At 33.0% G+C, this 24605-nt stretch overlaps 2 protein-coding genes across 2 annotated transcripts; both read left to right on the top strand.

Moving 5' to 3' along the window:
• The first annotated feature begins 4190 nt into the window (after nucleotides 1–4190).
• LOC141680875 (metalloendoproteinase 1-like) lies at nucleotides 4191–5086 on the top strand. The gene is made up of 2 exons (XM_074486974.1): nucleotides 4191–4560; nucleotides 4644–5086. The coding sequence occupies exons 1-2, from the start codon at nucleotides 4191–4193 to the stop codon at nucleotides 5084–5086; spliced, it is 813 nt and encodes a 270-aa protein (XP_074343075.1).
• An 8197-nt stretch (nucleotides 5087–13283) lies between these two features.
• LOC141680874 (metalloendoproteinase 1-like) lies at nucleotides 13284–14469 on the top strand. Its single transcript, XM_074486973.1, has 2 exons — nucleotides 13284–13650; nucleotides 14027–14469. The coding sequence occupies exons 1-2, from the start codon at nucleotides 13284–13286 to the stop codon at nucleotides 14467–14469; spliced, it is 810 nt and encodes a 269-aa protein (XP_074343074.1).
• The last annotated feature ends 10136 nt before the right edge of the window (nucleotides 14470–24605 follow it).

The following is a 24605-nucleotide window of genomic DNA, read 5'->3' as shown; positions in this document are numbered from 1 at the left end:
CACATTAATATTTTAAAGTTACGGTTACTTAACAATTACCGTCAATCGATAATTTTTATTAATAATCGAAACAATATTTTGTTACAGTATCAAAATATCAAATTTTGATACTCATTCAAAAATTATATAACTATTTTTCAAATTTTATAATATTAAATCTCAACTATTAAAAGAAGTGACTTATATTCATTGTAAATTTTGTTTTCAATTCATCCTATTACTCGTCTTCCCATATAATTATTTAATTTCAAAAACAACTTATTATCAATAATTAAGTAATATTAAACAAATTATATTGAAAGAAATAATTATAAACATTAAGCAATAGTATATTTATACTCGTTATTAATAATCGAAATCATATTTTATGATACTTACTTGGATAATTATCAAACTATTTTTAAAATTAACTTCTATTATGTTTAGACTTTATTTTCAAATAGTTAGCGTCCATTCAATTACTAACTCAAATTGATATCTATTTTCCGTAAATCTTGTTCTATATGTATACTTTTTATTAACAAGTGAATCATATTTTATTGGAACATAAAATTATCAAAAGTACCGAAATCCCAAATTTTGGTACTCATTAGCTAATTATACAATTATTTTTAAAATTTATATTATTAAATCATAACTAATAACACTAATTGACATATAATCTCGGTAGAATTTGTGTGCTAATAATAGCTAGTATCCATCTAAATACTAACATGAATTTACTTATATTTTATTTACGCTTTCTTTTCTATACTTTTTAATAATAAGTAAAACACCCTTTAAATAATACATAGTGACCGTTTGAGAAATCTGAAAATAAGTAACTTACGACTTAAAATGAATAAGTGAATTATAAGTGATAAGTAAAAAAATACTTATAAGTTAAATAAGTGTTTGGATAATTTTACTTGTAAGTCAAAATAAAAAAATTCTTAAATGAGCTAAAATAAATAATTATTAAATAAAATTATCTAAATTCTTGAATTTTAAGTTAGATTAACATTTAAAAATATATATTTTAAAACTGAGGTTAACAAATCAGCCAAAAATCAAAATAAGTTGAGAAAAAGTACGTCGTTACTAACATTCAACTTATCAGCTTATAAGTTGTAAATTCAACTTATAAGTTGGGTCAACAAACACTCGTCGATAAGCTGTTCCGGGCTTATAAGCCATAAGTGACTTATAAGTGCGCTTCCAAACAGGCCCATAATGGTATCAAAGTATCTAAATTACTGAAAATACCAAAATTTGGTACTCAACAAATAATCATAAACACTTATAGTCTCCGCAGACTTTGTTGACTTTGTGTTCTAATAATTAGTGTCCATTCAAATACTAACACGAACTGATATCTATAATTATACTTTGTTTTCTATACTTATTCTTTGTTACTAAACAAGATATCTTTTGAATGAAATATAATAGTACCAAAATACTTAAAATATCAAATTTAGTACTTATATTTATTAATCTCATTAACCCAGAGTTTGATTCCACACTACTACGTATTATTCAAAAAGAATTTTATATAATTTAAATTAATTAATTTTACCACGATTTGATTACCTACCATTATGTAAGTATACAATATTTATTTATAATATATCTTCTATGATTTAACTTGAATTTATGACCATGTCTAATTGAATAATATTTATTACAATTCACTTTGTATAGTATTTAATAAATTTAATACAGTAGAATTCTTTAAATTATTACTATTCAAAGTAATAATCTTTATATAGTGATTAAAAAAGTCTATGTCTCGTGTATTAATGAGTAATTATATATAAACCGCTTTAATGTGCTAAGTTTCCGTGATGATTTTTTTTAATCTCAAAAATATTCCTTTAAAGAGTTTTTAATATAGTATTTGATATTTTTACTTTAATTTGGACCCGTACTTCACACGAGCATAATTTAGGGTTCTGATTCGCAAACTTTATCGGCCAGTAACATATAGCAATACAGGCACGTATTCATAAAATTAGAGCTGTCAAAAAAAATTGAAAAATCTGATATTCGTCCGAAAAATCCGCATCCGTATCCGAGAAAAAGCGGATATTATCCGTATCTGAAAAAAAATGGATATTATCCGTATCCGAATTCGGTATATTCGAATCCGAAACTAAATACATATATGATATTTAAATTATATAAATATATAATTATATTTAATTTAAAAACTATTTTTTTAGTTTATAGTGTGTGTAAATGTATTAAATAATACATTTATACAAATTTTATATAATTGTACACATACTTTATACATATATAAATATATTATTTGTATTTAATCGTAGAAAATATTCTATAATCATTGGTAAAATGGTAGGGGCAACAAAATTTTTTTCAAATAATCCGATATTCGTCCGAAATATCCGCATTCGTATCTGAAAATAAGCGGATATTATTCGTATCCGAAATAAAGTGAATATTATCCGTATTCGAATCTGATGATTGCGGATGCGGATACAGATATAGGTATATGCGTATCCGAATTATCCGTTTGACAGCCCTACATAAAACTATAAAAGTTTGTTATGAGCTCATGATAATCATGTTATTGTGTACTTCGCTGAGTATAATTAGCTGAAGTGAAATGGGAACCAGTATAATTTCGAAATCATATTCAAAACCAAAAATCGAGTCAAATCAAATCGAAATTTTGGTTTCAGTTCGAGTGTTAACTAGTTCTGGTTCGTTTTTTTTAAAAATTTCGTTTTTCAATTCGGTCCGGCTTTTAATATTCTAAAATCGTAAAAATCAAACTGAGCTGAATATATTTAATATTTAATATTATAATTTTTTCTTATATAAGTATTATAATATATATTTCAAGAAAGATGTTGTGTTATACTATATTATTCATTTGTCTGAATATATATGAGCTTTCGATTATTTTATGAAAATATGTTTGATTAAAGTTTTGAAAATCGTCAAATGCAAAATGATTTAACACTAATAAAAAAATAAACTAAGTTATACTTAATAAATAATCAAAATTAGTTAAAATTTAAATATTTAGAATAAATATTAATATGCAAAAATGAATAAATATGAAATAAATGAAATTTCGATTATTTTGGTTCGAATTGAAATTTACAATTCGGTTGTAGTTCGGTTTTTTCATTGAAACGGGTCTGGTTCGGTTCTTAGAATATTCATATTTCGGTTTACATTTCTTTTGTTTCCGGTTCAATTCGGTTTGATATAGTTCCGTTCGGACCTGTTACTTGCCCCTATTTTTTTTAAATCAAAGTAAGCATATCTGGTGTCTTCCCTCATAAATAGAACTAAGTCGAATCTAAAACTGCTGAGTGATTGGAGTCTACGCCGAAGATTAGAGCCCCTAATTTCGTACAGACACGAAAATAACGGTTTTGATTTGATATTTTTGGTACACTAACATAAAAGTACACGGAAATGAAAGTACACAAATAAATTTAGTGTCGGTTTTGGGTTTACAGTTAGGTACACGACACGAAACGAAAGTGCACAAAATAAATAAATTTATCAAAATTATATGAATACATATATCATACAATAATATTTTACATATAATATTTACAGAAAATAGATTCAAATTTATATTTCATAAGACTTGACTGCACTTAAATCTTTATGACTTATTGACTTAAGAGTGGACTAATAAAAATTTAAAATTTAAATATATATTTTATTTCTCTATATTTTTATTATTAATTTTAAATTACACAAAACACGAAACGCACGAAATAAAGGTACACGAACACAAAATAAAACGAATTTTTAACGGTTCGAGTTTGAATTAGTCATTCGTGACGCAAAACACGAAAGTTCACGACACGAAAATAAACGAACCAAACGAATTGCCAGCTAATATTCAATTGATGTGATGATGGAAGAAATGGTAATAACAAACTACCAATTAACAAAGTTAGCTAGTATTGTCAAATTTCAAAACTCATTTAAAACTAGCGGAAGAGACAAATAATTAGTTAGAGGATCACTGATTAGTGCTCATTCATGCATAAAACAGAAACAATAACAATCTTATGCAAGATTATACCATAAATTCAGATTCAACTCTCTCTCTAATATGCAAAACAGTTAATTATCAATAATTATGAGAGATCAACCTCTTTATCCCTCTAGCTACTATTTAAACACAATGCCTTCACAGTTTTATTGTGTATCTAACTACAATGGCAACAAAAGTTTGGTTCTGCATTACCTTCTCCATCATCCTATTCAATGCTAGTGTCGAAAAAGCATCTGCAGATGATTTTTTCGCCAATTTGAGGGGTAGTCACAAAGGTGAAACTATTGAAGGCATTAAAATCCTTAAAATGTACCTTCAAAATATTGGTTATATTGATTCTGATCCTAGTAATACAAACATTACTACTAATATTTTCGATGATTTACTAGAATCCGCTCTGAAAACGTATCAATCGTATTATAATTTGAATGTCACTGGAGTTCTAGACGATAACACGGTGTCACTATTGTCACAACCTCGATGTGGTGTGCGCGATTTTCCAGAAGAAAGGCCGGACTATTCTTTCTTTCCTGGTACGTATTTTATTTATAGTACTAAACGTTAAACGTTAATTGTTAAGTTATCAGCTCTTCTAAAACCTGAGTACTCGATATAGGTAAACCGAAATGGTGGACGTTCAATTTGACATTTGCGTTTGCTCCGGGAACCAGAGGAGATGCTATCGACGCTGTAGCAAATGCCTTGGAGGATTGGTCTTCAGTATCCCCATTCAAATTTACAGTCAACAACGTCTTCGATGATGCAAATTTCAAAATTAATTTCCAGTCGATTAATTGGCCTCATAAACCATTAGCTTTTTCGACAGAGCCCAGGGATGGAAAGCTTCATTTCAATGCTGACGAGAAGTGGGTGAATGGTCAGGTTGCCGGTGGATATGACATAGAGAGTGTGGGTTTGCATGAAATTGGACACCTTCTTGGACTTGAACATAGTAAGGACCCAAATGCTGTTATGTATCCTTATATTTCCTCAGATACTGTCAAAATCAAATTGCAGCCTGATGATATTCAAGGCCTTAAAGTTCTGTATAATTTTTAATAGATACTTTGACATTATTTACCATTGTTATTAATCATGTATATAGTGTTGTAGAATCAGTTATCGGCCGGTTAATCGATTAATTAATCGGCCGGTTAATCGGAATTCGGACGAGTCCCGTCTCGATTAATCGAAAATCGGGTCAAAGTCCATTTTTAAAAAAACTTGTTCAAAAGTCGACCGATTCGGTAAAAAATCGATCAACTCGAGTCAAAAATCAGCCGATTCGGTTAAATGGTGAAAATTAATACTTAATAAAAAAAAAAAAATTGAAATTCAAAATAATAGTTAATATTTAATAATAATTTATTGACATAAACTGACTATCGTATATTCTAAATCCTCGTACAATTATCAAAATCTCTAGTAATTGAATAAGTTTTTTCAGTTAAATTACTTTTATTGCTCCACGAGATTTGCTCTATCGATTCATTTATTTTACAGTCACATGTACTTGGTTTGGTTTGGTATCACGGATTTATATCTATAACTTATATAGTAGATACAAATTTTCCAAAGTAGTGAATATTAATTATTATGTACTCCTTGGGTCCCACTAGATTCTTTACATTATTTTTCGGCCTGCTTTTCAATATTCGTTTAAAGTATAATTTCATAATATATTTTTATTTTTTTCTGAATAAAAATTTTATGTTTAAACTTTTATTCAAAAAAAAAATTAAAAAAAATATTATGAAACTATATTTTATAAAAATAAATGTATAAACCACTAAATTTCAATTATGAACTAATGATATGTGGTACTCCCCCTATCCCTCCCATTTGTTTACACTTTCTTTTTTGGGATATTCCAATTGTTTACATTTCAAAATTTTCCAAAAATAATAAAGTTTTTATAATTTTTAAAATAACTATATTCACTACTTCTCTCCACTATACCGACTTTATACATATAATATTAATCGATCTCACTACTTTACTCATTTTTTTAACATTTCTCCATTATTTTATCATTTTTCTTAAATTCCATGTTCAACCCAAATGTAAACATTTGGGAGGGACGGAGGGAGTATTATTTTTGTAATTCTTGTGAAAGCTTAATGAAATTTAAATTGCTTCCGGTTAATCACTGATCATCCGGTTAATAACTAAAAGATATGTCCACCGAATGATGTTGATTTCCGAATTTTTGAACAATGTGCCCAGTGTCTACTGATATTGTTAATCATGCGCATGATTAACAATATTATTAGAATTAATGCTTTTTTATAATAACTAGAATGAACCTGATAACTTTGTTTCTTCCCGGGTCTTCTCCTTTCTCACGTGGACTAGAGCCCAGATTCCGTAGCGGTTGGGGTGAGGTTAACCTGCTAGGTAGGGGTCTCTGCAAAACAGAACCGGATGGGGGTTGTTTCCCACGACAACTCCGGTGTGAGAGTAAGAAATGAGGTTTCTTGAAGAAGAAGAAGAAGAAGAGGGAAGAAGGAGCTATTCAAAATATGTATAGTGGTGTGTGTAAAGGTGTGTAGCAGTCAAATGTTTTTCAACCCCTTAAACCCTCTTTTTGGGGCCTTTTATAGGTTCCAAGATTTAGGATTTTTGGGATTTGTACCTCTTCATCCTGGCATTTGATCATTCTTGGTTGATGATTGAAAGGACGGTTCGGATGGACTGTGTGGTCAGGTGTCCTTTCTCCATCAGAGTTGCCTTGGGATCTTTGCACATGAACGACTGAGATGCAATTGTTCCATTTTGGGTAACATGAGACAGTTGACTCTTTTGTCCTATGCCACGTGGCATCGGGGACCACCCCATTTTTGGCATGGGGTGTTATCTCTTTGAGCTTCTGTTCCTTTATTTGGGCTTGGTTATTTCTGGCCTATCATTTGCCTCCCACTCCCTTATGCGGGTTTTCCCGGATGGGGGAGTAGTCTTCTTTTTCGGGGCGTGTGTTTTGAGATGCGTGATTCAAAAAGAATTTTGTTTTTCTTTGATTTGTGACACTTATCCCCGGGGTGCTGTTGGGTACAAGTCCCCGGGGTTGTGTTTGGGTAGGACTGTGCAGATTCGACAGGTGGGTAGTACTTTAGCGCTTTTCCCGGGGTGTCAGGCGGCGGTTGAGCTTCTTGTACGAATATATGAAATGTTGCAGTTCCCCCCCCCTTTTTCTCCTCAAAAGCCGCGCCTGTTAAATAATTACAGCAATGTAATCATTAACTGCAGCAGTTATTTTCTGGACGCTCAGGATTGTGCCACGTGTCTTCATCCGACGGACACGATTGTGTGGCAGTTGAGTGGGTTACCTCTTCATTTGTGCCTATAAATACTCCACATTTGTCATTTCTTTTTTCTTTACGCGATTACAAACACAAAAACTCTCTGCAACTTTTCTCCAAGGCGAATTTGGGAGCTTTTATCTTTGAAGCCGTCTTATTTCTCCTGCTTTCTTGTAAGTTTTCGAACTTTTCTTCGTTCTCTTCTTTCTCGTGATTGTTTAACGAATACTTGTAGTCTGAGTTTTTAGAATGCATGCATGTCCAAGCATCTGAATCAGTTTACTTTTGTTGTATCGAGTTTTGGTTAACAAGTTGTTGTTTGTTGTTTGGATTTATAACTTTTGTTTGTATAGAAACAGTTGATGTTTGCAGTAAATCTGGGTTTGTGTTTTGGTGTCTGTATTTGTACGAATGAGAGGTTTAGTTTATGCAAAAATCTGGGTTTGTTTTTTGTTTTTGTGACTGTTCGTGACATGTGTTTGTAGGCGTATATATGTATGTATAGATTGTATGACATATCTTGGTGTTTTGATTCTAAGGTTAACTGTTTATGAGTAGTTTTTTATGTTTCTTTTTCGTTTCTCCCGAAATGGCATAGACTTCGGGGTTTTATGGTTAGGAGGGGTAGAAAGAAACAATTGGCTAACCTTAAACGTAGACCCAACCGTCCCCACTTCGGGTTTCCCGAACATTCTTCAAGTGACTTTTCTCCGGAACCAGATAATATGCCTCCCCGTCGTCAAGCTGTAGTTGAGGAGTTGTCTACTTTCCTTTTAAACCCCTGACAGACTTTGGGTAGAAGAGACGGGTCTTGGGTAGATATAGATCACTATTTTGTTCAGACCCGGGAGAATAGTCCCCCCCATGACTACTATTTTAGGGACCTTTCTAATGTCTATAGGCCTGGGGGCATGGGCATAGAGCCTTATGATGGGGCTCGGATGGATCAGCTATTTTATAATGCGCCCAGAACTGGCTATGTTCCAGCTCCCCGACACCCCGACCTTTCGGAATACACCTTCGAGCAAATAGATGACTTAGTGAAAGTCGTTTTCCACTTCGGGGATGGTATGGAGTGGAGGTGGCCTGAGTCTCATGAGAGGGTTTATCACCGTCCTGTGGGAGGTTGGGTAGCTATTCCCTTAGAGCACCTTCGTAGCATGAGGCCCAAACTTCACCAATTCACCAAGTCATTATGTCGTGATGTCTACGGGATACCTTTCACTCAGTTGGCCCCAAACTCTGTTAAGTGGGTTTCTTGGTTCCTTGCCTGTTGTCATGTGAAGAAGTACCTTCCTACCTTCAAGCTTTTTCACTACCTCTTTAAGATTAAGAAGTTCACCCTACCTCCCCTTTTTGAGTTCAAGTTCAACATAGATGGCTGCGGGTTTCCTGCCGATGCCAAAAGTGCACCCGTCTTTATGTTGAACTCGCTCCGGGGCTGGCACCAGGAGTTCATCTTCGTCCGGGGTGGGGACCTGGAGTTTATGACTGTGTACAAAAATGCTTTGAACAATAACAGGTTCCCTACCGAGAGGCTCGGTGGAGATGCCCTGGCAAAGATGTATGATTTTGTGGTGGCTCTTGGTGCCCAGTGGACCCGGGACACCTTTTTAGATAACTGAACGTTGTTCAATATTGGCTGTAAGTGCTTTACTTTAGTAGTTTTTTCCTTGTACTTTTTCTTGATGTATATTTTTTGCCCTGATGTCCTCTTTTTAACCTGTTGCCCCCTGTGTAGGTCTTCCGCTCCTTAATCATTTCCATCACACTATGTCGCAACAATTCAAGGATTTGGCCGGAAGGTTCAAGAAGATCGGTGGTGCTGTGCAGTTGGACTCGGGAAAGAAGAAAGCTGGTGTGGGTAGTGGTTCTCAGGCGCGGGATGCTGGTTCTTCGGGGAATAGCGTGAGGCAGAGTGCTCCGGTGGTTTTTACGCCTATTGTCCCGGAGCCCGAGGAGGTTGAGGTGCTGGAGCTGGATGAAGAGGAGGTTGGGGCTTTGAATCCTCGCAAGAGGAAGGTTGTGGAGGAGGCTGCTGGTGATTCCGGAACCCCCCAACGTAGGAGGGTTTCTGCTTCGGGCCCTACCGAGGAGGAGAGCCAAAAGTTGGTGGAGGAGGATGCGTTGAAGAACCTCTTAGCTCGGATGATGTTGGATGATCGCCGGAATGAGATGTTTGAGAACTATGCCACCCCTGCTGACTTTGATTGCTATGCCAAGGAGGATCTGGATACCTTCCTCGATCATCTGGTTCGGGATGTTTCGGAGGTAAGACTGTTCCCTTATTATTTTCCTTCCTATCTTTGCATTAGTACTGAGTCGTTTATTTTCAGGCCAACACTCGGATCAGCGGCTGTTCCACCATTCTTCATAACTACCGCATAAGGGAGGCCAAGAATAAGGCCGCGGTGAAGGAGTTGTCTACAGAGAAGAAAACGTTCACCAAGTACCAGGAGGTGAAGGAGAGAGAGTCTCGTGAGCATAAGCAGGCAGTTGCTAAGGCGGTGAAGGCCCGGGAGGCTGCTGAGCAGATGGTTGGATCCCTCCGGGTGGAGGTGGAGAATTTGAAGAAAGAGCTAGCAGCCAGGCCCCGAGCAGAGGAGGTGATTGAGTCTCTCTGGGGTACCCCAGCTTACTACAAGGAGCTAAACAACAAGATTTTTGAGAAGGTTAACATCTGCTGGGACATTGCTTCTGCTTATCTGGCTGAGAATCCGGGTGGTGACATGGACGGGTTCATAGAGCTATACTTCGCAGAGGAGCTTCGTCGTGAAGAAGCCAGAACTGCCGAGGCGGGTACTTTCGGGACACAGCCATCTCCCTCTCCTGAAGAGGGCCGTGAGAAGACTCATCCTCCTCCCGAGCACTGAAGAATGAAGACCCAGGCTTTGTGCCTTGTAATTTGGTTTTTGTAGTTTGCTGTCATTTCAGACTTAGCCCTTGTGGCTTTTAGACTTTGTTATTTGGATTTGTCCCGGGGCTTGGTTTGCCTCGGGAATGCATGTAAATATATTTCCTTTTCCGTATTTGGTTTTGCTTTCTTACATCGAAATTTTTCTAAGTACACGTGGTTCGTGGTATTGTCCCTGGGATGGGTTTTTTTTTTTTAAAGAAAATTTTACTGAGTAAACTTTTCTAAGTACACATGGTTTGCATTATGGTTCCCGGGATGGGGGTTAAAATTTTAACTGGGATAAAATTTCGTAAGTATACATGGTTTGTGTAATGGTCCCCGGGATGGGGTTTTAAAATTTTAACCGAATAAAATTTTCTAAGTACACGTGGTTCGTGTTATGGTCCCCGGGATGGGGTTTAAAATTTTAACTGAATAAAATTTTCTAAGTACACATGGTTTGTGTAATGGTCCCCGGGAAGGGGTTTAAAATTTTAATTGAATAAAATTTTCTAAGTACATGGTTTGTGTAATGGTCCCCGGGAAGGGGTTTAAAATTTTAACTGAATAAAATTTTCTAAGTACACATGGTTTGTGTAATGGTCCCCGGGAAGGGGTTTAGAATTTTAACTGAATAAAATTTTCTAAATACACATGGTTTGTGTAATGGTCCCCGGGAAGGGGTTTAGAATTTTAACTGAATAAAATTTTCTTACACATGGTTTGTGTAATGGTCCCCGGGAAGGGGTTTAAAATTTTAACTGAATAAAATTTTTTAAGTACACATGGTTTGTGTAATGGTCCTCGGGAAGGGGTTTAGAATTTTAACTGAATAAAATTTTCTAAGTACACATGGTTTGTGTAATGGTCCCCGGGAAGGGGTTTAGAATTTTAATTGAATAAAATTTTCTTACATATGGTTTGTGTAATGGTCCCCAGGAAGGGGTTTAAAATTTTAACTGAATAAAACTTCCTAAGTACACATGGTTTGTGTAATGGTCCCCGGGAAGGGGTTTAGAATTTTAACTGAATAAAATTTTCTTATACATGGTTTGTGTAATGGTCCCCGGGAAGGGGTTTAGAATTTTAACTGAATAAAATGTCCTAAGTACACATGGTTTGTGTAATGGTCCCCGGGAAGGGGTTTTAAAATTTTAACTGAATAAAATTTTCTAAGTGACATAGCGACAATGATCGAATGACAATAGAATAATCTTGATCTCGTCCCGGGCGTCCTCTGACGGCCTCTTAGTTCTGCCAATTCGGTCCAAGACTGATCCTCAGGATTCTTCCGAGTGCTCTTCTTGGTCCTCGGGACGGGTTTCAGGAGCCTTGTTCTTTTCTTTCCACAGGTCCATAGCCGCTTGAATCTGCTCCGGGGTCATATTTCCCCAAAGATTTGTAGAGGTTTCAGCATACTTGTGGACTGCTTTCTCTATGGTTATCCTCTGGTCTCCGGGCTGGAGCTGAGATGAAGCACGAGTTATGGGGGGCTCCTCTTCTATATCTTCCATCTCGCCGTCCCTGGGTGGGGCAACGGTGAGTTGGATAGTTCCAGAGATCGAAGTTTTGCTTTTTCTCGTGGTCATTAGTTTCATAACAGATTATGGGAGATAGTAGCAGGGGTGCACCAGGGTGTGTGACTGTTCTGGAGGGAAAAACAAGAAAAGTGAGCTGTGAGAGTGAGGGTTTTTGTTCTTACCAGAGAGAGGATTACTTTGGCCTTTGGAGCTGTGTAATGTAGCTGGAGATGTCACCACACCACCAAAGATTCCTATCCCATCCTTCTAGCGCCAATGATAACTATGTTTCTTCCCGGGTCTTCTCCTTTCTCACGTGGACTAGAGCCCAGATTCCGTAGCGGTTGGGGTGAGGTTAACCTGCTAGGTAGGGGTCTCTGCAAAACAGAACCGGAGGGGGGGTTGTTTCCCACGGCAACTCCGGTGTGAGAGTAAGAAATGGGGTTTCTTGAAGAAGAAGAAGAAGAAGGAAGAATGATCTATTCAAAATATGTATAGTGGTGTGTGTATAGGTGTGTAGCAGTCAAATGTTTTTCAACCCCTAAAATCCTCTTTTTGGGGCCTTTTATAGGTCCCAAGATTTAGGGTTTTTGGGATTTGTACCTCTTCATCCTGACCTTTGATCATTCTTGGTTGGTGATTGAAAGGACGGTTCGGATGGACTGTGTGGTCATGTGTCCTTTCTCCATCAGAGTTGCCTTGGGATCTTTGCACATGAAAGGCTGGGATGCAATCGTTCCATTTTGGGTAACATGAGACAGTTGACTCTTTTGTCCTATGCCACGTGGCAACGGGGACCACTCCAGTTTGGGCCTGGGATGTTATCTCTTTAGGCTTCTGTTCCTTTATTTGGGCTTGGTTATTTCTGGACTATCAGAACCTTCTTACTTTCTTACTTTGTAATCAAGCTTCACCTTAAAAGATGAGGAGAAACTAACTCTCAACTTAAGTATATAAATATTTACGCCATCGCGACAAATAGAGCTGGAGTCTAACACTTCTTTGATTGTGTTATTCTCAGAGCTGTAAAGTACTGTGAATTTCCTGGATCACAACATTATATCAAGCATTTAGGAAACTACAAAGTCGATTTATACGATAGTACGTAACTTCGTAGCTTAACGGAGTTAATTTGAATAATTTTGTCCACGACTCTTCTTTATACGATATCAGCTCAGGTTCTCTTAAATTATAAAGAGTAGGTTGTCTTAAATTAAGGTTCTCTTAATTTAGATTAAGTATTAACCTAAATTAAATATCATCATATTTTAATGAATTTTTAAAATTCTAAATTGAATGTCATAATATTGTAATGAATTTTTTGAAATTTAGATCGAAAACACTTGATTATAATGGATTTTTTACCATACTTACTGAATATCTAGAATATTCTTGAATTTCAAGAATCTAAATATAATTTTTTTTAAATCTGGATTGAATACAGTACCCAAATTAGAAGATTAACCTCTCTCTCCATCTACTCCGTATAGTTGTATATATATATATATATATGAACAGTCTTATGCATCTAAGTACGTACAATGGCAACCAAAGCTTGGTTATGTATAATTACATTGCTTGTCTTCATATTCAGTGCAAGTGCAGAAAATGCATTTGAGTTTTTAAACAATTTCAGGGGTTATCACAAAGGTGACAACATAGAAGGCATTAGTAAGCTAAAGAAGCACCTCCAAGATATCGGTTACATTAATTCTGATCCTCGTAATTCAAATATTACGAGTAACATTTTTGATGATTTACTAGAATCAGCTCTGAAAAAGTACCAATCATTTTATAATTTGAATGTCACCGGAGTTGTAGATGATGATACAGTGTCACTCATGTCACAACCTCGGTGTGGTGTGCCAGATTCTCCAGCTATGAGACCAGACTATGCTTTCTTTCCAGGTACTACGGCTTAACCCCTTCCTCCCGAGTTTTAAAAAGGATGGAAAGTAAGTGAAAGGCAAGTAAAATAGTTTCACTTTCATTCCTGATCGTGCTCCCGAGTTTCTAAAAGGAACGAAAGCAAGTGGTCATGAATGTATAGGATGAACGTATTTTTACCTACCTATTACTTACTTCCTTACCTAATAAAAACTCGGGAGCAAGGCCTAAATAATCTTTTAGTAATGAAAATGAAAGAGTTGTTAAATTGTATCCAAAAACTTACGCGATCAATTCTCATCATTTTCATTTCTAATAAATGTAAAGGAACGTGACTTTTTTATACTTCTCTGCGACTATTTTTTTTAGAACTCTGATGTTGCTGATCCAAATGCAGGTAAACCAACATGGTGGACTTATAATTTGACATTTGCATTTGCTCCGGGAACACGAGGAGATGCTATTGACCCAGTAGCAAACGCTTTAGAGGATTGGGCATCAGTATCTCCATTTAAATTTTCACTGAACAACATATTTAACAATGCAAATTTCAAGATTAGTTTCGTCCCTCATGATGGGCCGCTTAAGGATCTAGCCAATTCGTACGCGCCAAGGGATGGAAGGCTTCATTTTGATGAAGCTGAGAACTGGGTAATTGGTAAAGTTCCTGGTGGAATCGACATCGAAAGTGTTGGCTTGCATGAAATTGGACACCTTCTCGGACTTGCACATAGCAAGGACCCAAAGGCTATTATGTATGCTTATTTTTGGCCAAATACTGTCAAGATCCAGTTGCAGCCTGATGATATCCAAGGGCTTAAAGCTCTTTATAATTTCTGATGACAAAATTGCAAATGTGGAACTTGGTCGTCATCAAATATGTTTATGCTACGAAGTTACTGTCGTATAAAACCATTTTGTAGCTCCCTAAATGGTGATATAATGTTGTTATCTGGGTAATTCATAATACGTTACAACTCTCCAGCTTTATTTGTGCTGGAGAAAAACCATTTTCAGGATCTTATATTTGTTTCGTGATGACGTGAATGTGTTTACTCACGTTGAGAGTTTAGTTTCACCTCATCTTTTTAAAGTAAACGAAAGAAGGTTCATACTACCAGTGTCGTTTATTACCAAATACAAATATTACCGATAATAGTATCGACGATTTACTGGAATCGGCTCTGAAAAAGTATCAGTCGTACTATAATCCGAACGTCACCGGTGTTCTTGACGATAACACGGTGTCGTTTATGTCACAACCTCGATGTGGTGTTCCAGACCTTTCAGTTGTGAATACAGACTGTACCTTCTTTCCAGGTACCAATTGTTTACAATAGGTGTACCAAATTGATATACAAATAAAATTTAAAGGGTCATGTTCCTTGACAGTGTGTTGGTTAACCCATATCTCTTACACTGCTTCAGAACCCTTAGATCATTATTTCAATGACCTAGATCTAAGGAATTTTTTTTAGCCTTACGCTCATATTTTCCGCCGAAGGGCATTTTTCCTTTCCGGGCCCAGATCTAAGGACCGCGGAAGGCTAAACCCTTGAAATAATAATCTAAAGATTCCGGAGCAGTGTGTTAGATATGGCTTATATAACACATGATTGTCAGCGATTAGCACCCAAATTTAAATTGCTCAAATAATCATAAATTATGTAAATAATGTGTTACTTGATGTAATCGTAAAGGAATGTATTTATACAAATTTGTTTATTTGTTATGTTCTGTGGTGTGTCTTCCTATACTCGCTAGTGAGGGAGAGCATTGAAGATCACATATGATCTAATTATATGATCTAATTAGGTAGAAAAACCGCGCTTCGGTTCAAGAAAATATTTTAAATAATTTAGATATCACTCATAAAATTCGGTTTGATCTACCTTAACGATAAATTTTAATTCAAATAGTTGTGAACAATGGTTTTTCTAAATCTATATTCGTTACAATTATAAGGATCACTGATAAATATTTTGGAATAAAAAATCTGGATTAAAAAATCATGTGTGCTATTTCTTAAAATATATTTATACAAATTTTATGACCTCATACAAAAAAATTATAATCCATTTATTTAAAAGCTTCTTCTTTTCTCAAATAGTTTATCTGGCTTCTGTAAATTAAATACACTTTCTCCTTTATTTAGTATACAAATGATTTTTAAATCAATTGGTATGAAATAAAGTATATACACCAAATCTTGGGTCATTGTTGCAATATGTAGATAAACGTATGCGTTAACCTACAGGGGTATCTAAAAAAATTATGAGTTTATACTGACCGGCAAAAACTCATGGTAAAATAATAAGTAGAGTTTGGGTGTTTTTTAAGAGTAGAAATTCATTGAAAGCTGCCAGGCGGACCTTGTGCAACATTAATCCTGTGTATTGTAGTATTGCTGCAATCTTCAGGATCAGCCGATATTTTCTGTCAATATAGCCTATTGAAATTTTGCAGCAATGAGAACTCCCACTTCACAATAAGCATATGTAGGACAAAAACAAACATATATACTCATGCCTTTTGCCATACATCAAATATCCCAAACTAAAGTTTTGTGAAATATTTTGAACAAATGTATAGAATATCTGGTGATTACAATTTCTTGAATCTCTTGTAGGGAAGAAAACTGATATACTTTCCATGAGTTCAATTCTGTCGGGAAAAACAAATGCATAAGCAGAACCGGAAGTAGTACTTGAAGTAGTAGTTATAGTCACTTCACACTCGTATACCTATACACATCCAAGGTCATAATCACACTGGGAAGCACAATGAACTAAAAGAAAAAACTAATCTTGATATAGTTAGAAATGGCCACGTTTTTGTCATAAATCAATGGGCAAATTCAATAAAATTGAACCTCACATAGCCAAACATGTTTATTTATTGTTAGAGCGGTCTTTCTAGAATTCTTGTGACATGACACTTTATGGAACTGGAAAGTGAACAATCAAAAAGAATTCGAGAACAACACAAGTATTTGTGACAAATAGATTAATGTAAAATCTTGTTTATATATGACAGTGGACCTCAATCACATTGTCTTCTCCTGCTTCATTCGCAAAATAATAACACATGTAGCCAGCAACTCAAGAAATTCATATATGTACCTTAACTTATAGATTTGATGAAAACCTATGGCTAAGTAAATTTTCTTTCTATTTCATGCAAAGGCAAGCATCTCCATATTTTGTTAATACAGGGCACCTTAATCTAGAACGAATTTTTCTATGTACTATTCTGCATAACTTAAGCCAAGCCACAAATCATTCCAAACAGGCAGTATATTAACAAAAAATATTTTAAAATTAACATATCAATCACATGTAAATGTTAACTAATTAAACATTCTTCCATAATATTATGGGTACACAAAGAATAGATGTTAATGCTAGCACATACAACGATACAAGACTAAAGCTAATAAACATAATTTGAAAAAACACCACATTTGCAATTAACAAAATTAGATTTTATATTTGTTATTTGGCATTTAATAGTAGGTACTTGCTCAGAAAGAAGTTGGTCTGACAGAAGCAGCAGCTGCATTACAGCACCGTCCTTAAACAATCTTTGCAAAAATAATTGAACACGTTGTTAACGATTCCATGACAACCTTCACCACCACAATCATTGGCTGACACCTTCATCTGAGAAGTACGTGACCTCTCCTTAAAAAATAAAATTGACAGATATTTATTTGAAAAGTGTGTAACAATCCCCTTACAATATATGGTTCAAAACCAATAAAAACTGCAAACTCATATCACATAAATTATTGTCAAAAAGTGGCCAAAAATACAGCAGTTCAAATTAAAACATGGTAAACTCTAGTTCAGAGCTGAACCATCTTGTCACAACTGTTTGATAAAAAAAGACAGTATGAATATATTGATATAAGCTGATCCGTTTGGGAAGTGGTGATAATCATATTTAAGTCATAACCCATAGATCCGTATATTTGAACAGTAAATGCAATTTTGACCTCAAAAGATTAAGTGGATTTTTAGATATTAAACAAAAATGAAAGAGGTGCAGCATAACAAAGAAGTGCAGCATAACAAAGAAGTGGATGTTGAAGTTTTGCAGCCTTGATTTGTTTTTTATTTTGTTTACTAAACCTAGCATTCGGTTTGTATCTAGGCTTTTGCTTTCCCAAATATAGATATTATGCGAGGAATAGATAAATCGATTATAAGTCGTGTACATTAAATTAATTAATAAAATATGTTGCCTTTTTATGTTTTTAATGTTCTACTAATGTATTTGTAAACTTAAGTTGTTTTTTTTGTAGTTAAAGAAATTTAAATGTTGTTGATGGACAAACCATGGGCATGTTATACTTCTGTACTTACAGAACTACTTATTACGATTAGTAGTTCTAGTTATACCTATTTCTTAGCTTTTAACTGGGTTTAATTTACACTTCACAATAGCAAAAGTTTTGAGTATAAAAATATGCGTAGAAACTCTCCTGTGTATACTTAGTACTCTATTACATCCTGAGTACTATTGTTACCACGAAAGAAGAATAGAGTACTATTATTTTCATGACTGTGCAATCCACATTGCATCTTTTGAGCATCCATATAAAGATAATTGTTGTAGCCACCGACCAAGAACACACCAATGCCTAATAGACTTAATAAATTAAATTACTCACGCGGTTAAAAGGTACACATATTAGTTACAAAACCTTAATTTTGCCTTTACAGAAATAAAGGAATGCATGTCCTAGAAGTAAGTTACAATCACTGAGATGTTCTAAGATAAACAGGACTTTTAAAGAACAACAAATTTAAGCACAAGTAAGCATTCTTACTAATTTGTATTGAAAAGAGCAGTAAACACAAAAATAAGAAGGAGATACATACACATCGAGAATTCCATAGACATATGACCTTTTCTTGGATCAAATTTTTTGTCCTCTTTTTGCTTCTCCAGACTACAACCCAGAATTAGCCTCTTGTTTCCACAAGCATCAACATGCCATGTTTGCGATATTTTGTTTCCACATTTCTATTTTCTTGATTTCTTCCTGATTCTTGATTTATTGAGACAATTTCACAAACATATAGAATACTCCTTCATTTTTTTAGTAGAAGCATTTCTCATGGGTTATTGGGTTTTGATCATAACCTCATCAATATCAGGATTTTATATGTGTATGTGAGATCAGTTTCAGAAGATGTAGAGACTATAACTCAATTTAATTTAATGATGGTCTGTTGGTTTGCAAGAAACGGTTGATCTATTAGCAGAGATGTGAGGGCCTAGGCGATAAAATGACAAAGTAAGTCAAAAATAGAAAAATCAGCTTGAAGATTAGTGAGGGCTGCCACGTCAGCCGGCTGAGATTTTCCTTTATATAGATATAAGATTACTACATTAATAACCTTTATTAACAAGCGAAATCTCATTTTAAATGATACTATTAATTTTGGTTTCACCCATTTTTGATACCACCAATTTTTGATACTAACAACTTTTGGTTTCACTTATTCATTCATGTATATTTTATAATTCTAATTTTTTATGTTTTTTAATTCTACTAAACTTTTAATTACACCATCTATTCATGTTATACTTCTACATGTATTATAATTCTGTTAAATTTGGTTTTATTTCTGTTATCTTATATTTCTACATTGATTCTATTAAGTTTATTTTTATTTTTTTTTCATTATCCTTTTACCTATTAAGTTTGATTTTATTTTGTTTCCCCATTTTGACTTTAACATTTGTGTTCTTAGTTCCCTTATTTATTGCTAATTCAATATATTATACGTGTTTGGTTTCATCAATTTTTGATTTCACACTTTTTGAATTTCATTATACCTATAAATGTATAATTTTTATTCTTCTTTTACTTTTATATGACTTATAATATTATATGTATTATTTTACCCGTTTTTTAATTGTAATTTTTATGTTAATTTCAACTTAGTATTCCTATTTCCCATATCATTTAATAGTATATTTTAAAAAAATAATAAAATTTTTGAAATCGTATAATAAATATCTTTTTATTATAATCATAACACAAATATTGTACTAAATAGTTTGGGTTGAATTTTCTGAGTAAAAGTTAGAAATTTTGACATGACATTTATACTATTATGATTTTTAAAAATTATTTAAATAAATTTACTCGGCCCGTGCTTCGCACGGGTTATCAACTAGTTAATAACCTTTATTAATACTAGGAGATAACACGTGCAAAGAACGGACCGAGATCAAAATATCAATATTTAATAATGATTATAAAAATTTGTTTTAATTTTTTATTAAAATATATAATAAATAAAATTGTACGATTATTGCAATTTTCATTTTTAAATTATATGTAGCTTTCATTAATTCAAATTTTATTATAACAACAAACTCAACGTTATTATGTATCCATTGTTCAAAAATACATAACTAATATTTTACATCAAAACTTTAGTCGCGACACGCTTGATGGATAATTTAACAAAAAATTAAATCAACAACACTAAGTAATTGCATATTAAATTTCTTATTATTAGCTGAATTTGTATTTTTATATAGTTTGTGATTGCATAATTTTTTCTGATAAAATAATCCTTATGTATGTATAAATTTGCAATTGGTGCTAAAATAACATTCTCTAGATATGAATCTAGAAATTATAATGTATATACGATTTTATTTATATAAAAACAATATAAATATGTGGTATATAAGAATCAAAAAACGGGTAAAGTATTACATATACAATTATAAGTCATATATATATGAATAAAAAATAATAAAAATGGTATATTTAGAGTTATAGCAAGATTTAAAAAAGGGTGAAACTAAAAGTTCGTAAAACCGAAAAAAGGTGAAACCAAAGTATCCCTTAAAAGATAATTTCCTTACTAATTAATAATAATACTGTTTAAAGGATTCCATTTTATTATTTAATAAAAATAAAAAAGAATTCATGAAAGTTAGAAATATCGTAATTATAATATGATTCCAATCTATATTTTGTTAAAAAACAACATAAAACTCTATGAAAGAGAACTATAGGGGTAAAACCAAAATTCGGCGTAACCGTACTAAGATGAAACCAAGTACCCTATCAACAAATAATTTGGAGTTCTACGAAAATAGAATTGTAATCATATTACGGTTTGAACAATTTTATTATTTTCAACAAATTAAAAAATTCTAAATTAAAAAATTTCAATTTAAACACACGGCCTATTTACTTGGTCGTGATTTATATTTCTGGGAACCTATTTAGTTGAGCCAATTTATGAACTTATTTATTTTAAAATATAATTAAAAATAGGATTCAAACCTATAAAAATAATAAAAAATTATGGCTTATAAAAAATTTAAAAATGAGTAAAAATAATACATATACAATTATAAGTGATATAGTAATAAAAAAGGGATAAAAATAATACACTTGGAGTTATAAAAGGTGAAACCAAAAGGTGGTAGAACTAAAAAATAAGTGAATATGTTTCGTTTATTAATAAAGAAAAACGGGTAAAAATAATACATATATAATTATATGTCATATAAGAATCAAAAAGGATAAAAATATTACACTTAGAGTTACACCATGATTCATAAAAACAAAAAAACAAAAGGTGATAGAACCAAAAAATAAGTGAAAACAAAGTATCACTTACAAAATTTATTAATAAAGAAAAACGGGTAAAAATAATATATATATAGAGAGATAATTATAAGTCATATATGAATCAAAAAGGATAATAATAATACAATTAGAGTTAGAGTTATAAGATGAATCATGAAAAGTGAAAGCAAAAGGTGGTGGTACCAAAAAATATATATGTATAAATAAGCGAAACCTGTACTTGGTTTCACTTATTTTTTGGTACCATCATTTTTTGGTTTCACTTTTCATGATTCATGTTATATATATATATATATATATATATATATATATATATATATACGCTAAAAAATTAAAACTAGCCTATGACCCGTGCGATGCACGGATTGCTTTAACACTTGAATGATTTTTAATAATATAATTATATCTTAAAATTATTATATATTGATATATAGTTTCAATAGTTGAAAAATAAATTGAAGAACATAATAAATTATAATAATAAATTATAATAATAAATATTTTGTGATAATTTGAGAGTTGACTGAAAATAAATAATATAATATCATATGTTGTTCACGGCACTCGAGCCCTAAACCTGTAGAAATTGTTAAAATAAAGAATATAAAAGTTTAAATATAATAAGTTATTGACGGGGTTCGAACCCTGAATTCATGAGAGCAGTTTAAATATTAATATAATAATATTTTATTATTGCATCTAACGGTTCTCATCTATCTAACTTTAGATCTGACGGTTGTTATTTGTCGTACCAAACAATTGTACTGAACAACCGACTACCAAATAGATGTTGTTCTGCTTATAATAGTATATCCATGAGAGCAGTTTAAATATTAATATAATAATATTTTATTATTGCATCCAACGGTTCTCATCTATCTAACTTTAGATCTGACGGTTGTTATTTGTCGTACCAAACAACTGTGCCGAACAACCGACTACCAAATAGAGGTTGTTCTGCTTATAATAGTATAGTATAAATATGAAAAATATTATGCTAGAAAGAATTTTGAGAACATATTCGGAAGTCAGTAATTTAAAACGGGGAGTAACACAGTCGAAGATCAGGTATGAAGGCAAAACCAGTCAAATGGACTTATCGCTTGACCTTTTCCGGTACAACTACAAACTCGGCATATTTAATGCAAACTTGCGTTGTTCACGTTGTGTATGGACGGAAGATTTATTATTCTCCACTCTCTCGTATTTAATAGTCAATTTTTTTTATTTTTTTTCAGAAATATAAATATTTTCATTGATAAAAATCAAGAATATAATCCGGAGGGACCGAGTTTCCTTCATTTATCAAAATATATCATCTAACCGAAAAGTAAGCAAGTGCTCCCGGAAGTTTAGACAATATCGTTTCACTGTCCGATCAGATAACCCACAAGTTAGGCCTCATTAAAACCTCTCAAGAGTAAAACCCAATGAGAAAAAACTCAGGAGGGAAAAAGAGTACCCACTAAAAATATATTATACAAAACTAATTATAAATTAAGTTTGATATTGGCGCAGACAATCTCGCATATATTCAACATTATCTTGTAATCTGAGAACTTGGTTGATAATTGAACTTTAAATCTGATATGATAACCCCCATTAAATTTATTGCCATCCTGAAAATATAACCAAAGAGACAAAAAAAATATTAAAAAATGATTATTAAAGTTATAAAACAAATATAAATATATAATACATAATAACATAAAATCTAACCAAACTATTAGTTAGACACAAGCAACCCCACAAATTGGCACAAAACAAGCCCAATAACTGGCACAGAATAAACCCAATAAATTGGCACAAAATAAGCCCCATAACTGGCATAAAATAAGTCCAATAAATTGGCACAAAACAAGCCCAATAATTGTCACAAGATTTGCTCTAAAAATCAAAATTATGTCCTCAAATAGGCCCGCCATAAAAGCCTTCAATCAAGGCACTCAATAAAATATCTAACAATTAATAAAATAGCTTCCAGATTTGTAACTTCCTCTTTAAGTAAATACCAAAATTACTCTAACAATTATGACATTAGCAATTAATTTGAAAGAGCAAAATTTGTCACATTAATACACCCCAAATTAGCAAATAGCAATCGTCTTCTCCATCCTTCCACCACCAACAATCATGACTACTTCCGGTAACATCATCGTCCGACCTCCTACCGGTAAAAATCCGTCAAATTCGAAACACAATTTTAGAATAAAGATTGCAAAGAATAATATTTGTAAACACCAAACTTAACTATTTGAACCAAATACACTCTATTAATATGTTTAATTCACATGACATCACATAACATTACAAAATACGTTTTTAAACTAACCACAACTAAATTTTTGAAAAAACGGTAAAAAAATCGACCATCCAAACCTACACCCAAGAAACATCACTCTAATCACCAAAATAGTACGAGACTAAATTGATAGATAACATAAAAACTATCCACTAATATTAACATATATGATTACATATGCAACACATTCACATATAGTAAACGATAATTACACTATAAATCTAGCAAAAAAATTAAATAATGACTCAAACAAATCTGTTAAACACCGAACACATACTAGCAAGGGGATTTAAAATCTCTACCAAGCCTTCTGGAAAGTGTATCAATATGTGTGATTGAGTCACTTTGAAAAGATATAATAGCCTAATATATGTTTATATATAACATAAAATAAATTAAAGAAATGAAACCCTAAAATTATCAAACCGGCGCCGAAATTATTGGAGAAAAAGAGCAATGAATCTGATTTATTTGAATCCAAACGATGTTGACGCTGATTGGCTTTCTAACTATGGCAAGTCGAGAAGGGCAGAGGGAGAGGGTTACTGCATTTCTTCTTTTTTTGACAAATATGGCTTTCTAACTATGGCAACGTCGAGAAGGGCAGAGGGAGAGGGTTACTGCATTTCTTCTTTTTTTGACAAATATAGCTTATAGTATCTGTTATCATAAATTCTCGGAGTGAGCGAGGATCGAACCTCTTAATCAATTGAGTTATCCAACTGTATTCGGGTTACTGCATTTCTTAAAAACATAGATAAAAATACGTTTTAGAATGTTAAAAAGGGGCCCTATTTTAGCACCCTTGAGATCTTGAATATGATTATTATCCGTATATTTCCCAAAGCGCGTGATTAGATATACAAATTCTGCCATATTTAATACTCCCTCTATCCCAATTATCTGTCTTGTTTGACTTTTGATGGTCAAATTGACTCAACTTTGACCGTAAATAAAAATTTATTTTTTCTTTATTTTGAAATATTGAAAAATACATATTAAAGTAGATAAAACACACTTTCTAATGATATAATTTTTATA

The sequence above is a fragment of the Apium graveolens genome, chromosome 8 (assembly GCF_009905375.1).
Source record: "Apium graveolens cultivar Ventura chromosome 8, ASM990537v1, whole genome shotgun sequence".
In the NCBI taxonomy this organism is placed as follows: domain Eukaryota; kingdom Viridiplantae; phylum Streptophyta; class Magnoliopsida; order Apiales; family Apiaceae; genus Apium; species Apium graveolens.
The sequence above is the reverse complement of the archived record's forward strand: the minus strand, read 5'-3'. Positions and strand labels throughout refer to the sequence as shown.

What these genes read in the sequence shown, in the direction of transcription:
- LOC141680875 (XM_074486974.1), top strand. Translation starts at nt 4,191, where the DNA reads ATGGCAACAAAAGTTTGGTTCTGCATTACCTTCTCCATCATCCTATTC. An exon ending in GGACTATTCTTTCTTTCCTG is followed by an intron (nt 4,561 to 4,643) that starts GTACGTATTTTA and finishes TACTCGATATAG; the next exon opens with GTAAACCGAAATGGTGGACG.
- LOC141680874 (XM_074486973.1), top strand. Translation starts at nt 13,284, where the DNA reads ATGGCAACCAAAGCTTGGTTATGTATAATTACATTGCTTGTCTTCATA. An exon ending in AGACTATGCTTTCTTTCCAG is followed by an intron (nt 13,651 to 14,026) that starts GTACTACGGCTT and finishes ATCCAAATGCAG; the next exon opens with GTAAACCAACATGGTGGACT.